At 40.0% G+C, this 21,216-nt stretch overlaps 1 protein-coding gene and 1 pseudogene across 1 annotated transcript; both read left to right on the top strand.

The window, feature by feature from the left end:
• Positions 1-21,216, top strand: part of LOC148135461 (Fc receptor-like protein 4) — a 451,279-nt pseudogene that overhangs the window by 118,869 nt on the left and 311,194 nt on the right.
• LOC148135464 (putative G protein-coupled receptor 139) lies at positions 1,694-20,758 on the top strand. Its single transcript, XM_087984584.1, has 2 exons — positions 1,694-1,826; positions 19,851-20,758. The coding sequence occupies exons 1-2, from the start codon at positions 1,694-1,696 to the stop codon at positions 20,756-20,758; spliced, it is 1,041 nt and encodes a 346-aa protein (XP_087840710.1).

The following is a 21,216-nucleotide window of genomic DNA, read 5'->3' as shown; positions in this document are numbered from 1 at the left end:
GAGACCAGAATTGCATGCAATATTCGAACAGTGGCCTGACCAATGTCCTGTACAGCTGCAACATGACCTCCAAAATCCTGTACTCAATACTCTGACCAATAAAGGAAAGCATACCAAACGCCTCCTTCACTATCCTATCTACCTGCGACTCCACTTTCAAGGAGCTATGAACCTGCACTTCAAGGTCTCTGTTCAGCAACACTCCCTAGGACCTTACCATTAAGTGTATAAGTCCTGCTAAGATTTGCTTTCCCAAAATGCAGCACCTCGCATTTATCTGAATTAAACTCTATCTGCCACTTCTCAGCTCATTGGTCCATCTGGTCCAGATCCTGTTATAATCTGAGGTAACCCTCTTCGGACATCATTTTTTACCTGATACCATTCCTTGCGAACAATATGCTGATGCTGGCTGTGATCACAGATTACTTATCTTTAATAATATTACAGAGGTGAATTTCTTACAGATAAACTGAATCCAAAATTTGTTACAGGGTGAAAGTGGATTAATTTAGTCAGATGAAACAGTAGGATTTGATCAAATAAGCACTACATGAAAGACCGGGGCACACAAACCAAATGAGGAGGATCACTGACAGATGGAAAATCAATATCTCATCTATGGATCAAATAATAATTGATAACGTTTGAACACCAGTTCCATGGTTTTGAAAAAAGAAATCTTCTTTTTATGTAACTTAATATCATCAGTGCATTTTAACAATATTATTTTTGGACTTTCCATAATATTTTAATGCGTCCAGAGAGTCGTTTTATCCCTCCATTCTGTATAAAACTAACCCACTTCATTAACATTGTCTCTCATAATGTCTCATTGTAGATGTATCATTGGTGCTGATCTGCACATGACTTATAAATAGTGTAGTCAAATAATGATAACTGGAAATATAACTGTCCTTCAATCCAGACTGAACAGTGATTTCTTCAATTCTCTTTATTTTCTGTCTTTTCACCAATGCCGAATTCGCACTTTAACTGGAGTCCAGTAAATAACACTTGATCATACTCTGTCGACCTTATCTGCCCTCTGTGATTCTAGAATAGCGATCTGAATTATTACATAAGTTATCATTTTCTATCATAGAACCGTAGTTTGTCTGTTATAAACCTAATTCTTGCCAATTTTTTTCCCTCTGAGTATACATTCTGAAACTTCCCAAATTTTTTCTCTCATATTATAATGACTGAGCACTTGGTATAGGACGTTAGTTTCCATTTATGAAGATAGAAGCATGTCTATGTTCCGATAATTACCCCTGTATTGTTCCCAATCTTAGGCAGATTGCATGATTCCACACAGTCGCTCCAGGTTTTCCAACTTTCCTTGCCTCCGTCACCCTTACATTCAGAATGTGTAATTTTTCTGCAGTATTTCGAAAGCTCAGAAAAATATTGAATTATCAGGGGTTAACTGGAGTTATTTGTTCAGTGGCTATGGTTAATGTCAGTCTCCATGGATGCTAGTTATGGCACTAGAGTGTTTCCATCTTCTATGAATAAGATACAACTTTCAGTGCGTTATCTCCTAGTATTAGGGGAAGCATCAATTTAGACACTAACTGGGATTTGCAGCTCCAGAGATAGGAGGATGAGAGATTAGATTCTGAGATCAAACCACTGGAACGTTACAACAATGGATCAGAATATGAGAGCATCAGACTGGAAATTTACAATGGACAGGGGTTTTTACGGTGGCCTTTACTGGCTTTCTCAGGATTGGCTATCATTAGCATCGCGGATCCAATGTATACTTTGGATTATCCAAGGTGGTTACTATCCCGTTCTCGCAGTTGTTGGTGTTTTCGGTAAGTCGTTGTATCTGTTTCTATCAGGTTGAACTGGATTGGTGCTCGTGATATTGAAATTCGGAAAGACGGAAACCAACATCCTCAATTCCAATCAAAAGTTTCATTCCTTGCAAATTACCAAGTGCAAGTTATGAATAACTCATTAAAAAGCCTCTGTTACCAGTATCTGAGGAGAACTTAGATTGTTTGCAATTTCCACTATCCAGTTTGTCCTGCACTGCTTTATGTCTGCTAGCCTCTTCAGCACCAACATCATAATATTTTAGTCTCCACCTCAGCCTCAGTGCAGTTTCTGAATGAACCATCACATGTGTATTTTTTTTAGTATCCAAATTCAAATGTTCCAATTCTGTTCAGGCTAGACTTTCACAGATAAAATAATTACAGCTGAAGTTGTAACTTGTTCTTCTGTCCATGGGTTCTCTCAAATAGAGATATTTGTCAAGTATTCAGGTCATTTAGGAGTTACTCGGAAGCTGAAAATAGTGTCGTGTGGTTAATAGTCCGTTTCTCAGGAAACAATTTGGTGGGGCTTATGTAGAAACCAGGAAGACATCGTCATTTGTTGGAAAAGCCCATCTGCTTTGTACCTAGCCTTTACTGAAGGCAATGTGTTATCCTGGTCTGTGTGACTGCAAAGCCAGAGCAATGTGCTTTGCCCTTTAGTGTCCTGTGGAACCACTGAGCAAAGTGCTCAGCTCAAGGGAACGTCCGGGTGGGCATAAAATGCAGGCTGTACCAAGGATACACCTACAACATGAAAACATGTCAAAAGTAATACTAGTACGCTTCCTCTGCCTGTTTTGAAATGTGCCTTGAAGATGGGTTTGTTTTGTGATGTGTATTTTGGAAACTTGGAACAGAGCTGTGTGATCTGCAATGTAGCTTGTTTTTTTTTTCAAAAGAAGCAGACAAAGAAAGCATGAGTGGGAGGAGTTCAGCACGCACAGAACTTGGGTTTCTTGGGTTTACTTTTCAGTTGGAGGAGAAAGTGAGGACTGCAGATGCTGGAGATCAGAGCTGAAAATGTGTTGCTGGAAAAGCGCAGCAGGTCAGGCAGCATCCAAGGAACAGGAGAGTCGACGTTTCGGGCATAAGCCCTTCTTCAGGAATGAGGAATGTGTGTCCAGCAGGCTAAGATAAAAGGTAGCGAGGAGGGACTTGGGGGAGGGGCGTTGGAAATGCGATAGGTGGAAGGAGGTCAAGGTGATGGTGATAGGCCGGAGTGGGGTGGGGGCGGAGAGGTCAGGAAGAAGATTGCAGGTTAGGAAGGCGGTGCTGAGTTCGAGGGATTTGGCTGAGACAAGGTGGGGGGAGGGGAAATGAGGAAACTGGAGAAATCTGAGTTCATCCCTTGTGGTTGGAGGGTTCCTAGGTGGAAGATGAGGCGCTCTTCCTCCAACCGTCGTGTTTTCAGTTGTGCATTCGGATTTCAGAGGAAGATCTAGCTCTCACTGTCGCTCTGGAAAATCTGGTGATCCCCCTTACTGCTGTTGTTGTTTTTATATATTTTTGAATTCCCCTGTCGATTTGCCTTTGCCAATAGTTTTTCGAAGATGCTGCTGTAATCGAACAGTTATAAAGTCGTATTTAAATGATACGCTGTTTTGTTTACGATTTTGTGTGAGTTACGGTTAAAGTAATTCTGTTATTTTTATTTTGTGTGGATTTTAACTGTAGTGTAAGAAATAAGTTGTGTTTTGCTTAAAGCCAAGTAGTTTGACCTATCGAACTGCATCCAGAATGCACTTGTCTTTAAAATAATAAAAGCTAAAGGTTCAGACCACCACTTTGAGTTTCGAAGGGGTTTGGACTGGAAAAACATGGAACATAGAACATTATAGCGCAATAAAGGCCCTTCGGCCTTCGATGTGGCACCGTAACATTTTAAAAAACGCATTCAGGCATGTTGCAACTCCTGGTTTCAATCCAATTTCGTTTTCTCTCCATTGAACCTGGTCATCTTCAGCTCTAACCACTGCTCTGGCTTTTTTGACGCAGAGATATTGGAGTTGTTAAGGTCAGCAGATGCTGGAGAGCCAGGGTTGATAAAGTATGGCGCTGGAAATGACACAGCAGGTTAGGCGGTATCTGAGAAGTAGGACAGTCGACATTTCGGCAGAATCTTTAATCAGGACCTGACCTAAACATAGACTGCCTTGATCTTCATAAGCTGTCTGTCCTACTGTGCTTTTTCCATCGTCACACTTTAAAGACTCTGATGCTGAGGTAAAAGAAGTGATGCAAGGAAGAGGTCATTCTCCATGCATAGTGATTGAATGAATCTTCCGAGGCCAGACAAAAGAACCAGAGAAGTGGAAAGTGACAGTAAAGCAAGTATTGTGATCAATACTGAGAGTCTTATTGAGGGATTACTTGAGGTATTATTTACAGTTAGACGCTTTGTAAGGAATATTATCCTTGTCAGAGAAAGACTGCAAAGAGGTTTCAACAGTCTAAACTAGAGTATAACCGTATGATGAGTATAGTGTGAAGAATTTTGGTATTTAACCTGTAACTCTGGAAAAGAATAAGTGGTGATTGCATTGAAACTTGAGGGTTACATACAACGTCAACATTGGCTGAACAGATTCGATTATTTACCAAGGGTATGCCATTCTCGATAGTTTATGTGTCTATGCAGCGCGCCTATTTCCAGTGCGAGAGCTCTGCGTTCTGAATACCATCTATCTGCAAAATGTGTGTGCAACTCCACTGACAATAATGTTCACAACCCTGACAGCAGCTGCAATACGTCCATTCTGTAAGGGTTAGCCATTTCAACCAGCTCCTGTCCTCCATTGTGAACACTAGTTTGTCTTCTTGGAGATGGAAAATCTCCTCTTGATATTTGGCACAAACCTTCCATTTTGCCTCCTCACCATCAGCAAGCCACATTAAAATAATACATGTGCACCATTAGCAATGGAGCCAGTAGGAACAACATAGAGCAGTCTACCTGTGCAGTCTACACTTCATTCGTTAGTTATGATGGACATCAATAACATCCTTGAATTTCAGTATAAACGGACAGAGGGTTTGAAAGCTCTCTTCCTGTTACTCGTTAAAAACATTAAGTGAATGTTGTCTTGCTGCACATGGACACAGACTATTTCAGGAGCTGAGAGGTCACAAATTGTTCTGATCATTGTGTGAACTTTAAAGAACATCTCCACTTTTGATTTCAGGATAGCAAATGCTATTGATGGAGCAGCTGAAGATGTTTGTGCAGAGGAAGCTACCTTGATGATATTCCGCAGAGATAATTGATGGTCACGAACCACAAGCATCTTCCTTCGTGTTTTGTATCACTTCACCCTGTGGAGAGTTTACAACTCTCGATTATGTTCGATTTTGTTCAGGCTTCTTGATGGCGTCCTCAATCAAATTTTGCCTTGATGTCATCACCAGTCACTCTTAATTGAGCCCACGTGTTCCCCTCCTTTGTACCTGTCAATAGGGCATAGTGCAGAGGTGGGTGCAGTGTTCGCTTCTCACAGAAGGTAATAAATATCATGAATACTTGATTCAAACTCGTGAGATAAACTAGATTATTGAAAACGTTTAAAGAAGATTGATGACCTGTAAATGAATTGAGGGATGTGAAGAATTTGTCACGAAAGAAAAGTAATGGTGTCATAGAGTCATACAGGAGAAAGTGAGGAGAGCAGATTCTGGCTATCAGAGTCGAGCAGTGTGATTCAGGAAAAGCACACAAGGTCAGGCAGCATCCGAAGAGAGGAAAATCTATGTACGTTGTTTTATAAGTCATTATGCCCGACGCATCGGTTCTCCTGCTCCTTGGTGCTGCCCGACCTGCTGTGCTTTTCCAGCGCTACACTTTTCGACTCATAGAGACTTACAGTCATACGATTTTGGAAGAAAACCATTCATCCCAACTCGTCCATGGCAACCAGGTTTCCTAAACTGAACTAGTCCCACAGGATTGCTTTTGGTCCATGCTCCAAAACTTCCCAAACCACATACCTTCTATGTCTTTTAAATACATTAAATTGTACTCGCCTCTACCTCTTCAGCTGGCAGCTTATTCTATGTATACACCATCGTCTCTTTGAAAAGGTTGTCCCTGGTGTCCCTCTTAAATCGTTTTCACCCTCAGCTTCAACTTGTGCCCTTCAATTTTAGATTCCTGTACCTTGGGGAAAAGACCTTGGTTAGCTTTGTCATCTATGCCCCTTATTGCTTTACAACAATGGTCGTGGTTGTGGGTTTAGAGGATCTTTGGTGAATCTCTGCAGTGTGTCTTTGTTGATATGAGACACTGCGGCTACCGAGAGTCAGTGGTGAATGGAATGTATTTTTGTGGCTGTGGTGCCAATCCTGAGGCAGCTCTGCCCCGGGATGGTGTCAACTTTCTTGTGTGCTATTCGGTCATTCCATCACTCTCCTGACTTTAACGTGCAGATTTTGGGCATATTTTGGGGAGTCATGAGTTGAGTTCCTGATCACAGTACTCATCGCATCTGATCTACTATTGAAACCACTGAGCTTCTGTGGGTTCCAGTTCAGTTTCTGTTCAATGATAACCCCGAGGATGTTGATAGTGGGAGATTCAGTGATGAAAAATCCATGGAATTTCAAGGGATGGTGTTTACATTGTCTCTTATTGGTGATGACCAAGCCTGGCATCTTTACATCATGAATGCTTCTTACCATTTGTCAGACCAAGCCTTGATATTCTCCAGTTCTTATTGCATTTGGATAAAAATTGCTTCAGCGTCTGAGGATGAGCGAATAGTGCTAGACATCGTGCAATCATCGACGAACATCTGTACTTACGATAGAGGCAATATTATTCACATGGAGCATGTGAAAAAGAATTGTATGCATTACTCCAAATGTAGCATTATCATTGCCTTGCAGAGCCGTAAGATGACATTCAAATACCTGTACTCAATACGCTGATGGATGAAGGCAAGCATGCCAAACTACTTCTTCACCGTCCTGACTACCTGTGACACCCCTTTAAGGAAATATCTACCTCCATACCTTTGTTTCTCTATTAACAATACTCCACAAGCTCTCTTGTTTCTGAGCAACAAACCCAAAGAAGCAGACACAACACGTCCACAAATCCTAGCCACTCTCCCCTACATCAAAGACATCTCAGGAATGACTGATGGACTACTCAGACCTCTTGGCATCATGGTAGCCCACAAACCAACCAATACGCTAAAATAGCAGCTAATGAACTTGAAAGACCGTAAATAGGCAACAAGCAAAACCAATGTCATTTACAAATGACCTTGCAAGGACTGCAACAAAGACTACATTGGACAAACAGGCAGAAAACTAGCCACCAGGATACATGAACACTAACTAGTCACAAAAAAGACATGACCCTCTCTCACTAGTATCCTCACATACGGATGAGGAAGGACACCACTTTGAGTGGGACAACACGTCCATCCTAGGACAAGCCAAACAAAGGCACGCACGAGAATTCCCAGAACCATGGCATTCCAACAAACACATTGAGTTAGACCCCATCTACCACCCTCTGAGAAAAGGACCAGGAAGTGGTCACCACAGGAAATAACATCACCACAGGAAATGACATCACCAACCCAAAGAAACCCAAACATATAAATACAAAGCAGGAATTTTCAGCATTGCTTCGCCTGAGGCCCATTGAAGATATTACCTAGTAGGGTAACGAAACGTCTGTAAATGAACTTTCCAGCACAGCGAGTAAACCTATGTCCATAACCTCAACCTGAGCTGCAAATCTTCTCAAAACTCGCTACCAAGTGTTTAGAGGTTTAAGCTTCCTTTCTCTTAACGGCACATTACATGGCTCCAACTCTCCAACATTATACTGTTCCAATAAAAATTCAAATTGTTGTCAAAACAGCAATCAACTCAGGTATGTATTTTACAAACAAATGTTATGTATTTTAAATTTACAGTACACTCTGAGACGGCTAGCTAGTGATCGGACAGGTACTTGTAACCTCTCAGTATTCACTCTCTCTTAAATGTATAGTACACACTTCATAACACCGCCCTGCATAAGAAAAAATGAGTCATCACAAAGAAAATCTGGCATCACTTTTTTTATTCTTAATTGCTTAACAATTAAATACATGGGACATTAATCTAAGTTTATGTTAATTTCTGCACATATATTTTGTATACGCACACATACATATATAAATATATAAGACTGATATCTGTTCCATCTTTTCTGTACTTTTATTCGTTAAGTCCAAGAAAATTTACCTGCTATCATTTATTTACGAACCGCAACATTTACAATTTGTAAATTAAAATTCTGTAACATAAGAATCCAAAGAAATAGTCTTATATTCTTGATTTAAATCGATCCAAAATGTAAGAGGATTATGATTTATGTTCACAACTGTCTCTGACACATTGTACATCACATAAACATTAAAATGTTTTAAGGATAGTATCAATCTCACTAATTTGTTTTACATGGTAGAGTAATTTAGCTGGTGGATGTTGAGCTTCTTTGAAAAGTAGCCAAGTGACCGCTCACTTCCGTAATCAACTTGCTGTACCAGTACATCTCAGGCTCCTGTATTGCTATCATCATTTGCATCTTTGAAACGTTTCAGAAAATTTGTTGTCGCAACAGCTGGTGCGGTGGTTATTACTGTTTTCAAATTGTCAAATGGTTCCTGGCTTTGTTCTGACCGCCGAAATTTTGTGTTCTTCTTCAGTAAATCTGTTAGTGGTTCCACCCCGCTGCTGAAATTTGGAACAATCTCTGGTAGAATTTGCTTATTCTCAAAGTCTGCAGTAGCACTTTCCTCAAAATTGGTCGTGGGAGTACCTTGATAGCCTTCGTCTTGGCATTCCTTGGGGTCAACCTTCGATGACCGATGTTATGTCCAAATAAAGTCATCTCTGCCTTCTCGAATTCTGTATTTTTTAAGTGTATTACCAGTTTTGTTTCTCATCATCGATCAAAGAGCTCTGCCAACTGTAGCATGTGATCTTTCCTTGACTAATTGTAAGTCATTATATAGCGAAGGTAAACACCACAGTTTGTTAACACAGCTCCAACTTTGTTCACGAGTCTTCGGAATATGGCTAGTGCGTTCTTCATTCCAAAGTGGATCACTTTGAATTGATATAGCCCATTTTGGGTTACATGCGCAGAAACGTCTTTCACTTTCTCTGATAAATATACCCGCAATAACCTCGCAGTAAGTACAACGTTGTGATATAACTAGATTGTCAAAACTTCTCTATATAGTCCTCACATATTGCTGTTGGGTATGAGTTCGATTTTATTACGGTGTTAACCTTCAGAAATCCAAACATAATCATTATGTCACATCTGGTTTGTGATGAAGATGATAGGTGAAATCTATTCATTCGGAGTTGGTTTGATGATATCTCCAATGATAATCGCTTCCACTTCTGTCTGGAACTGTGTGGCTTTAAAAGGATTAAGCCTGTACTGCTATTGATTTTTCGGAAAAGCATTCCTACTTCTACCTCAAGCACAACATCACTAGTTCTCCCCATTTTATTCCTGCATATGTCCTCATACTGCTGCAACAAATCTTTAAACCGGGCTGTTTGCACATGAGATATATAGTTCACTAACTTATCCCACTCCTCAAGGACTTCCTCATTGTTTGACGTATTTTGAGGCACATCAAATTCAACTACTTCTGCATTTGATTCTGCAAGGCAATAACTAACAACTGTTTCTCCAGTTTACTCTCTCCATTATTGTAAGGTTTCAACACATTCACATAATATTCTCGATACAGTTCTTTATTTTATTTTTCCTATTCGGCATAATTATCAGATAGTTTACCTGACTCAACTTTTTCTCAATTTGATAGGAACTATTAAAACTAGCTTTGAAGAGATGTCCGAACACTAGGAACAAAACTAATACATCCAAATTTCAAAGGTTTTATCAGTCACAAGCTTCGTTCGATGTTGTGACCGCTTCCCGTGCTGTTTAGCTATCTCACCTGGATTTAACCTCTGCCTCACCTCCGATACATAGTCCCAGTACATAACATCTCCGGCTTTGGTCCTTCATTTTTTTTTGTTTAGTCAATTTCAAACGCCCTCTCACTTCATGTCCGAATATAAACTCAAAGCGAGTAAACTGAGTAAATTCTTTTGGGGCATCTCTATGGCAAACAATACGAATGGGATACCTTTACTCAATCATTCGGATGATTCTGACAGTACATTCCTAACGGGGTGTTTTGGGTCTGATGCCGCCTTTCTGAAGCTCTCTGAGATTCAGGATGACATGAACTTGATTTAAAATGCTGTAAGCTTACGCTGTCTTTGACTTCCTTAAACAGCCTCGCATTAAAGTTAGACCCCTGGTCTAATTGAATCTCTCTGGGTAGCACATACTGCGTGAAGAAAGCCACTAACTCCTGCACCACACTTCTTGCCTTTAAACTCGACAATGGATTTACATCCAGAAATCTGGTCGACACATCCATTATGATCAGCAAGTAAAGAGTCTCATTTTTAGTTTTAGGGAGGGGAAGTACACAATCAATCATAACCGTGTGAAAGGTTCTTTGAATATGGGCATTGGCAATAAAGGTCCTGGTTTTATTGCTGCTTGTGTCTTACCTACCATTTGGCATGTATGATATGTACGGCAAATGTTAATGAAATGCTTTTGCGTTCCAAACTAATAGTAACACTTTTGTGCCTTAGCTTGAGTCTTCCTTACACCTGGATCACCTCCTACTGGTAATTCACTTGCTACCTGTAATACTACCTTACTCTGTACTATCGGCAACACAGTCTAATGGACTTCTGCCCATTTCTCCTCTACACTAACCTGCTGTGGTATCCATTTTCATCTTAGGATTCTATCTTTAAGATAATAGCCATCAGGAATACATCCTGATGCATTTTCTGAGTACGCATCAATAGAAATATGTTTTACTTTCTCGTAATTCTGTTGTAAGTCCATTAGCCTTTGAGGATTGAACACTTCTTCCTGACCCTCTGCACCATTCAATTTTATCCTGCACCCATTGCATCAAACATGGTGTCGGCTGACTCATTTTTTCTCTTTAATTTTGCTTCGTGCTGTGACCTTGTTACTACACAGCCTGAAGAAGAATACAGTTAATTCCTCTCTTAACTTATCAGTTCCTTGTTCTTCTTTTGGCTTCTACTCAACAAGGGGCGTCACTCCCAATGTTGATCGTGCTAAATCGTTTCCAAGAACAAATTGTAGTCATGGAACTAACATTCTGTCTATCACTCTCACTGTTATTTCCCCAGTCTGAGGTAAACAGTCCAACCTGAACTGACACAAGAGAATGCTAACTTTCTGTCCATCTATCCCATAAATTACGACTGTCTCGGGTAAAATTTCAGAAATAGTGCAAACACGTTCATCTCTTAATAATAGAAGCTGATTCGATTCTGTATCTCTCAAAATTATGACTTCTTTCACTTCTGCTTCTGTTCTTTCTGAGTAAATTTTACCCACAGAGGCGACTTCTTTATAAAGATCAGGCACTAACTCATTACCCAGCCCCTGCCTAGCCTGTGCACTTTCTCGCAAGTCCTCGAATTTTCTTGGGGTTTCCTTTGCAAATTTTCCTAATGCCTCTTTTACGACAGCCTTTCCAAAAGTGCCTTTCTTTAACGACCAGCGCCATGACATTACGTGTGCCACTTCTGGTTGTGAAAATACCTTTTCGCAGTGTCTTCCTTAAATCACCAGCAAAAGACATTTTCTGTGCCCCACTCCATTACCGTGAAAAAACCTGAGGCCTTTCATTTCCTTTCAACCCTCTTGGGCATCTTTTTTTTTACTTGTGGTAAACTATTACCAGTGTGCTCTACTCTTTTTTAAATGGAGGATGTCACCTTCTCCAAATTGTTATCCCTCAGGGAATGAAATTCTTGCCAGAAGCTAAGTTTTGCCTTTTGCACCAATGCATATTCATTGGCCATCTCTTCCGCTTTTCTCACTTTATGAAATTTTTAGTCATTCACCAAAAGTCAGGTCATCTCTGTAAGTGATTCATTAAACTACTCTAGCAGAATAATCTCTTTTAGAACCTCATGAATCTTATCTATTATTAATGCCTGCACATATCTATCAAAATTATTGAGTTTAATTCTTTCAAACTCAAGGTAAGTCTGACGTGATTCCTTCTTTATGTTTCAGAATCGCTGTCTGTACGCTTCTGGTACGTGTTTGCAAGCCTCAAAATAGCCTGTTTGACTTCTATATAATCTCATGACATCTCATCTGACAGCTCTGCAAATACCTCACTGGCTCTGCCTATCAGCTTGGCCTGAACTAGCATTATCCACAAGTTCTCTGACCACGCCATCTGCTTAGCCATTTGTTCAAATGAAATAAAGCAGTTTTTGACATCTTTCGCATCAAAGTGTGGTAATAATTTAAAATGTTTGTATACATCACTCCCGTCATTCTTCAACCCGATCTTTCAACTTTACCTTCCTGATTAATTCTCAACTTTGCAAGTTCAAATTCTCTCTTCATTTCTCTTTCTCTTTCTTCTCCCTCTCTCTCTCTCTCTTTGCTCATGGAAGCAACTTCTCTCTTTTTTTGAATTTTCACGTCTCTCTTTGTTCTCTGTCTCTTTAGCCTTCTTTTTTCTCACTAATTGGTTCTCTCTCTTTCCTTTGCTTCTCTCTTGTTCTCGCCTTTTCTTCTCCCTTTCTCTTTCTCTCTCTGTCTCTCTCTCCCGCGTGCGCTTTCTCTCTCAAACGTCTCCCATCCTTCTTCCTTCCCTTTCTTTATAAATTAATTCCATTTTCCTCAATTATAATTTAAGGTTTATTTCTAACTCACTGCATTTGTCTGTTTTTCTGACACATCTAAGTGCTTGACTAACTCCCTTACTACTTTAGTTTTGTTTTTGTCCCTGTTTAGACCAAATTCTAATCTATTTACTAATTCCAAAAGTATGCCCGACTTCTGTCTTTCTAAACTTCCTTGACACATTTGGAAATCATCTTGAAACCTCATAACCTCTTTCGCAATTTTAAGACCCATATCTCTGATTTACAATTTAACAAACCACAAGTAACCGAATTTAAATAAATTGTCTCACCTATATTACATTTACAGATATAGGAGACTAACCGGCATGTGTTTAAATCTATTAAGATCTTTCGTACCCCAAATCTGTTCAAATCTACCCCAAATCTCAGATTTGATTTTTCTAAACCTGTCCAAATCAAGGATCAAAGCCGCCAAAGTATTGCAACACGATGGAGAAATCTTCTGTTAATTAAACCAAAAAGCCAAGAAAACTCACCTCGCCTCGTTATCTGTTAAAACATTACTGCAAAAACATCAAGTTATTCCTTAATTCTAAAAGTGGACATTAAACAACAACCATTTACAAATCTAAGCCTTTTTTCTCTGAATTGCTTATTATCTGCCTTCGACTCTACAACTGTTCCAATACTACAACTACTCCACTGTTCCAATCAAAACTCTTATTAAAATTGCGCCAGCTTAATTTCAAAGCCATTCTGAGGCTGCAGTCGTCAGTATCTGTTTTCATTCAGCTTAAGATCTGCCTGGGTCGACTTCTTTCTTTTTTACTGTGAAGATGTTTCGCATGAAAAAGGTACCTTTGATCGAGAATGATTTTGTATGGCAATCTTTCTCGATAGTAGTTACTCTCTCGATTGCAGTTGCTTTCTGTCTGACTTTCAAATTGCCTGCCAGTTTTATTTCTTTCTTTCTGGCCAGGCCCAGGACACTTTTTTTTTTACACTCCTTTTTTTTTTCTTTTATTAATCCCCACACTACCACCTAAGTGCGGTAGTGCTTATTTTATCCCCAGCACCCATGGTGTGTGTGTGCAGGTGGGAGACACAGTGAAAGACACAAAGTGCACGAATATTTATTCAATTTCCATCACCAGGAAGATAGGAAAACACCCGGGTGGCCAGTGACAAACACTGCCCTTCACATCAAAGGGCAGTGTTGTGTGATCAAAAACAGTGAAGGGGAGGGTAGGGACTAAATCAAAATAGAGTTGGAGGGAGAAATGATGCACTCCACTCCCTGCGGCGCCCACCTCTCCCTGAACAACTCCAGGGTGTTGGTCGACACCGCGTGCTCCTTCTCCAAGGACACCCGGGCTCTAACGTAACCGCGGAAGAGGGGCAGGCAGTCAGCCCTAAGCCTGCCATTTTTATTCCACAGCATTGAATGATCTCATTGGTTCAACATTGGCAATACAATAAATAGCATCCTGGGGGATCATTTAAACTGATTAGTTAAATTCGAATTGTTGTCTAAACAGCAACCAACTCAGCTGCCAATTTACAGCCAAATGTTACATATTTTCAATTTTCCAGTACATTCTGAAACTGCTAGCTAGTCATATGACAGGTGCTCGTAAGTTCTCAGTGCAAAACATCACTCACTCTCGCTTAAAGGTAGACTACACGCCTTCAACTTTATAACACTAGCAGGTTTATTTGAAATCAGAAGCTGTTGGAGCGCAAGCCATTGACCAACTGAAGTTAGAGATAGCAATGGTGTGAGTGAAGTGTCAAAACCTTAGTCCTGGCACGTGTTCAAAAGTGTCTGATGGTGTGTGAAAAGTGTTCACTGCTGAATACCAATCGAAGAGATAACCTATTATCCAATTAATTGAGGCATACATATAACTATAAAAAATAAAAATAAGTTGGTAAAGGATACAAACCAAATGTGAAGGATGATGTCACAGGTATAACAGCAGTGTGCCAAAGGTCTAATTATAGTAAGAAGTACAGGGTGACCCCCATGTCAGTTTCTATGTTTTCAGTTACTCAAGGTTTACTGAGGCCCGAACATTTTACGGGGAACTTCCAGAAACAGGGATTGGGGGCTGCGGAGAAGGTAAATTTCCCATTTAATTGAAAGAGTTCGCTCCGATCCGTGATTTCAGGCTTCTGTCATTGGACTGGGAAAGTAATCACCGCAGCTACAGAGGGAATACTGTAATACAAAGCAGTGAACATTGTTAAGCTGTGGAGGTCGAACCCCTCTGCTAACTAAAACCAACCATCCAGCAAAGTTCGCCTTGCCTGTTCTCGTAATCTGTTCAAAATATTTGAATGAAAGAACTGCTCTGATTCCACTGTAGCAATACGGAGTTCCAATTTATTTATTTAACACTACTAGTGAACATTAACTGAAACGATTTACAAAACGAACACTCTTTCTCCTAACTAACCACTACCCTTCAGCTGAATACAATTATATTAATGTGATCTTCCAGTAACACAATTATTAAACAATAAATGAACTGGTTGAAGTTCATATAATCTCGTATGTTTTCATCCTTCTGGTCTTCCGACTCTGCTGTCTTCTCCCTGAGCCGTCATCATACTTTTTCAGTGTTTTCGCAAGAAAAGGTACCTTTTGATAGATGGTCCCTTCTGAAATTTCTTTAAATTCAAGATTATGGGAAGTTAGCTCTCTGGCTCTATGGCAGATGCTCTTCTGTGAGATGCCCATTATTTATACTCAAACATCATTCCCTCCCATCGGTCCCATTCTGTCAGTACAATAAAAACAAACCCAATTGGATTTTAGCATCGAAGAAATAACAGAAATTAATTGGTTAAAATTGAATTGTTGTCAAAACTGCAACCAAAACTCAGGTATCCATTTAACAGCCAATTGTCATATGTATCTATTTTTGAACAGCCCATTTCTTAGCTCTTCTGCATTCTGGCAGGTCTGGCTGAATATATAATTCAGAAAAATGCCTTACTATATGAAAGTGACCATAAACAGTTATGGGCTGCAGGTGGCTCAGTGGTTAGCACTGATGCCTCACATTGCCAGGTACCCGGATTCGATTTCACCTTTGCGTGACTGTGTGGCGTGCACCCATTCTCCCCGTGTCTGCATGAGTTTTCTCTGGGTGCTCCGGTTTGGTCCCACAATGTAAAGATGTGCAGGTCAGGTGAATTGGACATGATAAACTGCCCACAGTGTTAGATGCATTTGTCAGGCATAACTATCAGGTCGGAAAATAGCTCTGCATGGGTTACTCTTCGGAGAGTCAGTGTGAACTTGTTCAGCCTACTGGCCTGTTTTCACACTGTACAGAATCTAATCTAGTCTAATCTGCACTCTTCTAACTTCGTAACACGTCTTTCCTTGGCGGAAAAAGTGGGCAATCATCATGAAAATATGGCTTCATTTTTCAGTTTCTTTTCTCTAAATCTCAATGCCATTATAAGGGCATACATAAGTTATTAATCTAAGTTGTACGTCTCACATTAATGCTAAATCTATATATAAGACTGAAATAGATATGATCCAATCGTATCTGCCCTTTCTCTTTTAAATCTGCAATAACACGTGCAACAGCATTTTTACGACCTGCCACATGTATAATTTGGAAAGTAAAATTCTGTAACGTAAGATTCCAACGACATAGTTTTACACTTTTATCTTCAAATCTTTCTAGAAACGTGAGAATGTTGTCGTTCGTCTGCACAACTATCTCCGACACATTTTTTGACACATAACCTAGTAAAATATTGGAAGGCCAGTACCAAATAAAATAACTCTGTTTCAATGTGACGTATTTTCTCTGATGGTTATTGAGTTGTTTAGGGAAGTAGCCAATTGGCCATTCAATTCCATCATCATTTTCCTGCATCATTACAGCTCCAACATCTATATCCATAGTATCGATTGCAACTTAAAGGGCTTTGAAAGTAAAATGTGGAGTGGCTAGAAGTGTTGCGATGGTGAAGACTGTGTTTAAATTGTCAAATGCCTGAAATTTCGTGTTTCTCTTAAGCAAATCTGGCAGTGGTGTCACCACGCTGCTGAAATTTGATACAAACTTCCTGAAGAATCCACACAATCCCAAAAATCAAAGCACCTCTTTCTTTGAAGATGGTCGTAGAAATTCCTCGATGGTCTTCATCTTCACATTCCTTGGGATCAACTTCCATGTCCGAAGTTATGTCCCAAAAATATTACCTCTGGCTTCACGAATTCTGTTTTCTTGAAGTTTGTTACAAGTTTTACTTTTCATAATCATTCAAAAGCTTCACCAACTGTACGATTTGATCTTTCCATGAATGGAATGAGATGAATGTAAAAATTAATCAATTAGACCACAACTCTGTTCACGATGCTTTGGAAAGTGTCTGGTGCGTTCTTCATTCCAAAGGGCATCATTTTGAATTGCCATAGCCCATTTGGGATTCAAATGCTAAACGTTTTCGCTTTCTGATACCAAATTTATAAGAAAGCGAAAAGGAGACTTATTTTCCCTTCTGAAAGTTTATAATAAGTCTTTGCAAAACTGTTACTCAGAGAGAATTGGAGGAAGAGACGTTGAATATTTTTCATGCACAGACTGATAGATTCATGAATAGCAACAAAGTAAAGGATTGCGCGTTGTCAGAAATATGCAGTTTCCAGTCAAAAATGCAACTGTGGATGACCAGAATATCAAGAAGTGCAACGCCAAAAAAAGATAATTCATAGAAAAATTTATAATTCTCACAGCTATAGAACAAAGCAATTATTGTCCCAGAGGACCATGGGGCAGTTCTCTCATTCTCGATCGATCACTCGTAGTGTTTTACCCTGACGGTCCCCACAACTTGATTGAGGGTAGAGTTTGTGGAAGCGGGCTATTAATGGCAATCTCCTTCCGTGTGGGGAATTGAATTTGTGCTTTTGACTTCCCTCTACATCACAATACAACCATCCCACCAATTGAGTGGGAGTCTATGAAACTGCTATAGACAGAAATAGTCAACGACGAAAGAAAATAGAAACTTGGATGGCAAGGGAAAAACGACAAGCCAGATAACGTTCACGATAATGGCTGAGTAGAGCAAAAACATTTCCTGCCAGAAATTGCATTTTACAATTAGACCAGTGTTTAGATGCTGTCTGTGGATGTGAAACGAGCGAAATACCCACAATTAGTAATTGTCATTGGATGTTGATAACAATGAATTAAGGGTATATTTCTGATCAGACTGCGGAAAGTGCTCTTACGTTTACATAAAAGTGTAAAACTAATGCAATATATTATTTGAACTGACCGTCCTCGTGACAGATAAATGGCTGCCGAACACATGCTTGAAGAAAACCCGTGTAAGAAGTTCCTGAGTGTTGCCTGTTTGGTGTCAGAAAAATAAGGGGTTGAGTGAGTGAATGTTCTGGCAAAATGAAGCTCAGGACGCGATCAGATCAACCCCGATCTTATTGAATGTTGGAGCAGGTTTGACATTCTCCAGAACATTCTATAACTGACAATGGAAGCCCCTTATGCTGGTTTGCTGCAATGGGCCCTTTGAGAGAGATTGTGTTGTTGGTATTTTAGCTTGCTTTTCTTTTTTATCTGAACCTATCATTACACTATTTATTGCTGAATTTTAATAATTTTTTCTTCATATATTCTGTATCTACTGATTGTATGTATGTGCTCTGAACCTAAGATTGCACTGTGTGTTGGTGACAATGTTACACTGTAACTAATCTTGTCAGTGAAGATGTGCCTAGGTAACTTTGTAACAATGAAATCGTTGTAAGTGGCGACTTATACACTTTATATTTTTGTACACTCTATATTTGAGTAGATGTCACAAAATTGCTCATTAATCATTGATTCATTCATTCTTTGAAAAAGAAAATCATAAATTTCATTTCCTGGAACATTTTACAATCCACATTCTTGGGAACATTCTGCTCTCTTTTTAAACTTTGCCTGAACGTAGGAAATATATATCTCCTGGCTATATGAATATATATATATTTATATATATATCTTTATAAAATTCTTTCCCTGCACCCATGTCACGTATGTGCAGTTGCAGGACATAGAACATAGAACATAGAAGAATACAGCGCAGTACAGGCCCTTTGGCCCTCGATGTTGCGCCGATCCAAGCCCACCTAACATACACTAGCCCACTATCCTCCATATGCCTATCCAATGCCCGCTTAAATGCCCATAAAGAGGGAGAGTCCACCACTGCTACTGGCAGGGCATTCCATGAACTCACGACTCGCTGAGTAAAGAACCTACCCCTAACATCAGTCCTATACCTACCACCCCTTAAGTTAAAGCTATGCCCCCCTTAACTTAAAGCTAGGACATGGTGAAGAAACATCATGTGCAGAAACTCTATTCATAATCCATAAGTAGGAATAAGCAAACAAACACCAAAGTGGCCAGTGATAAGCAGTGCCCGTTCTTTAAGGGTAATGGCAACACGATTGAAAAAGTGAGGAGGAGGATAGGACGAAATGCAAATAGAACTGAAGACGTTAATGAAGCACTCCACGCCCTGCCGTTCCCACTTGTCCCTGAAGACCTCGAGAGAGTTGGTGGACGCCATGTGCCCCTTCTCTGGGTACATCCAGGCCAGAACCTACCCAACTGTGAAAGGGGACAGGCAGTTGTCGGGAACACTCCATACCCGGCATATTTTGTGAAACTCTAGATGTCAGTTAACTGAAGAAGAGCTAAGCGTATCAGGGAAGAAATGCAGTTCTAAGGAGAAGGATACAATGTTTTGAATTTTGCTGAGGCAGTTAAAGGGGTAAATACGTTTTCCCTTTATTTACATTCATCATTACAGAGGACTGACTACAATCTGGACAAAAAAGATAGGCATTCCAAAACTCCATTTTTCTTCCTGGAACTGAGAGAGAATCCTTCGTGATCCCAACGTCTTTACTCTCTGTATTAGCAACTGTAAAGATGTGATCCCTGTCTGCCCTCAAGTAATCCAGTGTGTGGGAATGTTCTGGAAATCACCTTTTCTTATTGACGTGTTTTACTGGGTTTAGGGAGGGAGTATATCTTGTGAATTGCTTCACATTCGGGTAAATAATTCACATATTAACATTTATCATTTCAGCTCTAATTCTTCCAAAAAATCTCTTAATAAAGTAACACATTTGAAAATTTGACTGGAGCCTTAATCAAATGGGTAACTTTGTTTCTAGATTGTTTACACTTTGTTTGCATACTTTCCTCACAGTTAACATCGTGACGATCTTCGTTCTGCTTTATAAAGATTGTGGGCTGTCTCCGTGTGTCAGTCGTTACCTGGCGGCCATGGCAGTGGTGGATCTACTGGTCATTATCCTCGACCTGATATTGAGACACATTCCAATTGTTTATTGGCAGCAATTTTATTTCCTGAATAACATGCTTGTTTGTAATATCCATGCCATCCTGGTTTATGCATCCGCTGACTGTTCTGTCTGGTTCACCGTTACTTTCACCTTTGATAGGTTTGTGGCCATTTGTTGCCAGAAGCTGAAAAGTAAATTTTGCAGTGAGAAAACGGCGGCTATAGTTCTGGGAACAGTGACTGTGCTGAGCTGTTTAAAGAACATTTTCTGGTATTTCATGCTCACAGCTCGATATCGCCTAGCGAACATTCCCTGGTTTTGTTTTGTAACAGAGAATGTTTATTCCTCTCATGTCTGGGCCACAATCGAGTTCCTCCACCACATTCTAAATCCGATTCTACCATTTCTCTTGATTCTGCTGCTCAATGTTTTCACTGTCAGACACATTTTAGTGACCAGCAGCTCCCGCAGGAAACTCCGGACTCACATCAAGGGGAACGCTCAGCGTGACACGGAAATGCAAAATCGAAAGAAGTCCATTATTTTGCTGTTTGTGATCTCGGCCAATTTCATCCTGTTATGGTCAACGTTCATGGTGTATTGTATATGGATCCGGATGTATTTGATCGGGCATTACTCAGTTCATCTTCCAAACTATGTGCTGGAATTGGGCTTCATGTTGCAGCTCCTCAGCTGTTGTACAAACACCGTGATTTATGCCGTGACGCAAACTAAGTTCAGACAACACCTGAAAAATGTACTGAAAAATCCCATTACCCAAATTCAACAATCAATCAAATTCATTCATTAATCAATCCAGCCGGATTTTCTAATTTAGATTAATTTCTCAGCAATCAAGCAGCCTGTCACTACAGTAACACACTAAGGGTAGTGCTGGCTTGTCTCACAGTGGGTTACAGAAACGCATTTCGATTATTCCATCAACACAGAGGCCAGTGAGAAAAGGCACCATTCTAGTTGCTGTATCTGTAATCTCAGTATGTAAGTAATAAATTTTTTCATTCATAAGTGCCTAGCAGCAGAGGTGAGCTGTATTGTTGGTTGTCTTTGTGTTGAAGAACTGAGTTGGACAGATGCAGGCCCAGTGTCAATTCCTGGTCTCACGTAAGGAGATGGCATGGGAGCTAAGCTCAGGAGTTGGGTGGAAGTCACTCAGTCCTTACTTTCATCTCTGTCAAGATATCTCCCTCTCTTTGACTTTCTTCACACTCTCCATGTCTGTCTTCCTCGAATCACTCTTAGTTTCTG

This window comes from Chiloscyllium plagiosum, unplaced genomic scaffold, assembly GCF_037043375.1.
Source record: "Chiloscyllium plagiosum isolate Xiang-an unplaced genomic scaffold, Cpla_swu_hap1 HiC_scaffold_49, whole genome shotgun sequence".
In the NCBI taxonomy this organism is placed as follows: Eukaryota; Metazoa; Chordata; class Chondrichthyes; order Orectolobiformes; family Hemiscylliidae; genus Chiloscyllium; species Chiloscyllium plagiosum.
Note: the sequence above shows the minus strand (reverse complement) of the source record. Positions and strands in the feature narration are given on the sequence as shown.